The 2,044-nt window shown below is 46.5% G+C and overlaps 1 protein-coding gene across 1 annotated transcript; it reads left to right on the forward strand.

The window, feature by feature from the left end:
- The first annotated feature begins 612 nt into the window (after window positions 1–612).
- On the forward strand, window positions 613–1,137 carry LOC107707530 (achaete-scute homolog 1b-like). Its single transcript, XM_016511588.1, has one exon. It carries the CDS (start codon window positions 613–615, stop codon window positions 1,135–1,137), a length of 525 nt encoding a protein of 174 aa, XP_016367074.1.
- Window positions 1,138–2,044: the final 907 nt, after the last annotated feature.

The following is a 2,044-nucleotide window of genomic DNA, read 5'->3' on the forward strand; positions in this document are numbered from 1 at the left end:
AAGGACACCTTAAAATAAAGTGTTACCGACTTTTGGATCCCACTGTATTAGCCTATATTAATAATCAGTCCATGCTTTTTACATGCATTCTAATACATGTCCTATATCACATTTCTGTACGTTGGTATTTTTGTTTGCAAATCTGTGTTGGATTTAGCTGCGCAAAAGTGGACAAATCTAAACCGAACCCTTTCAAAGACTCCTTGTTATTTTCAAAAGCATCTATAAAGCCATTCGCCTTTTATTCTGCACATTTTGTGGTTTCTCATTCAGTTTAAATCCACCAATGGGCTTTGAGGCTGCGGATATTGGGATGTAAATGAGCGCACCGCGCGTGCTGGCGCAGTGAAAGCGTCCGATTGTTTATTGAGCTCGCGGAGCCACGCGCCCGGCTCGCGGAGCGTCACCCGGCGGGCGGAGTCCCGCGCGAGAAGCGTGCGTCTTCAAAGGGGGTGGGGTGTCCGACGCGTGTTGAAAAAGCCGAGAGCTGCCAAAGTTTGTAGCAGATGCGAGGGACCACAACACCACGCGAAGGGCGCGAGAGTCGTGCGTCGCTAGTTTTTTTTGACAGTGACACTGGATTTGTTGTTCGAGAAGATTTGCCAAAAAAACATGGATGCTGCGCAAAGTTCATGCAACGCGTCCGTCATCCTGCAAGATTGCGCGCAAACCAAGTCGAAGGTGCTGAAGAGACAGCGCTCGCGCTCGCCGGAGCTGTTGCGCTGCAAGCGGAGGCTCGCGTTTAACGGGCTGGGATACAGTATCCCGCAGCAGCAGCCCGTCGCGGTGGCGCGGCGCAACGAACGCGAGAGGAACCGCGTCAAACAGGTCAATATGGGATTCCAGACGCTGCGCCAGCACGTCCCCAACGGCGCGGCCAATAAGAAGATGAGCAAAGTGGAGACGCTCCGCTCCGCGGTGGAGTACATCCGCGCGTTGCAGCAGCTGTTGGACGAGCACGACGCGATTTCTGCCGCGTTCCAGTGCGGCGTTCCGTCACCGACGCTCTCCAACGCGTACTCGGCCGATCCTGAGTCGCCACACTCCTCCTATTCGTCCGATGAAGGGAGCTACGAGCACCTGAGCTCTGAAGACCAAGAGCTGCTGGACTTCACAACTTGGTTTGATCGCTACTGATGAGATTTAACGATCCTCACCCAAACGTTCCTTCACGTGACTGCTGGAAAACCCAGATTATGGAACGTGGTTGCTGGTTTGGTGGTTTGTTACTGGTCCAAGATGATCTAGAAACCAGCTACCGTGTTCCAAACAAACCTGGACTCTTGTAAACTTCACAGATGCTGCCTTGTTGACTCGACGGGTGGCAGTCTGGGACGCTGTGGCTTAGTGGTTAAGCTGGAAAAGGTTGTAGGTTCAAGCCCCAGTAGGGCTGATGAGCTTTACAATTGCGAAACAAGTCAAGACTGCTGGATGAACACATTTCATAAGTGCAATTGTGGGCATGATATGTTGACACAACTGATGCCGTTTAGATGAGACCAACTTCCTTAAGAATGTCAGGTTAATGGGAATATTGATTATTATTACCTACGACCAACTACCAGGTCTGCTTAAGGACCTACATTGAAATTTGTACAATAACTTTTTGTATTGTTAAAGATGAAGATATATTTTTGTAAGTGGAGCACAACAGACTCTTTGTGACAATGAACGCTGTTAGATTGTTGTAATGATAATAATAACCGTTTTTAACACTGGAGAAGAGTTGATGTGTCGATCTGTATTTATCAAAATTTTATTGTCTAGATGTAGTTCTTCCTGTGAAACCATACATGGTGGACTTTTTCAATGCACTTGTCCATTTTTAGTAGTGTACATAAATGATTTTAACAAATATATTTTCTGCAAATGTTTTATAAATAAATCTGCTCTATTTATATATACGTCAGTGTTTCTGGTTGATTTTCAAACTCATTCAAACTAAAAATAAAGGTTCTTTAATGGCATCGATGGTTCCATGAAGAACCTTCAACATCCATACAACCTTCTCAAAGTGGAAAAACTGTTCACTGGAAGGTTCTCT

The sequence above is a fragment of the Sinocyclocheilus rhinocerous genome, unplaced genomic scaffold (genome assembly GCF_001515625.1).
Source record: "Sinocyclocheilus rhinocerous isolate Xijiao unplaced genomic scaffold, SAMN03320098_v1.1 scaffold1376, whole genome shotgun sequence".
NCBI lineage: Eukaryota > Metazoa > Chordata > Actinopteri > Cypriniformes > Cyprinidae > Sinocyclocheilus > Sinocyclocheilus rhinocerous.

What these genes read in the sequence shown, in the direction of transcription:
- LOC107707530 (XM_016511588.1), top strand. Translation starts at nt 613, where the DNA reads ATGGATGCTGCGCAAAGTTCATGCAACGCGTCCGTCATCCTGCAAGAT.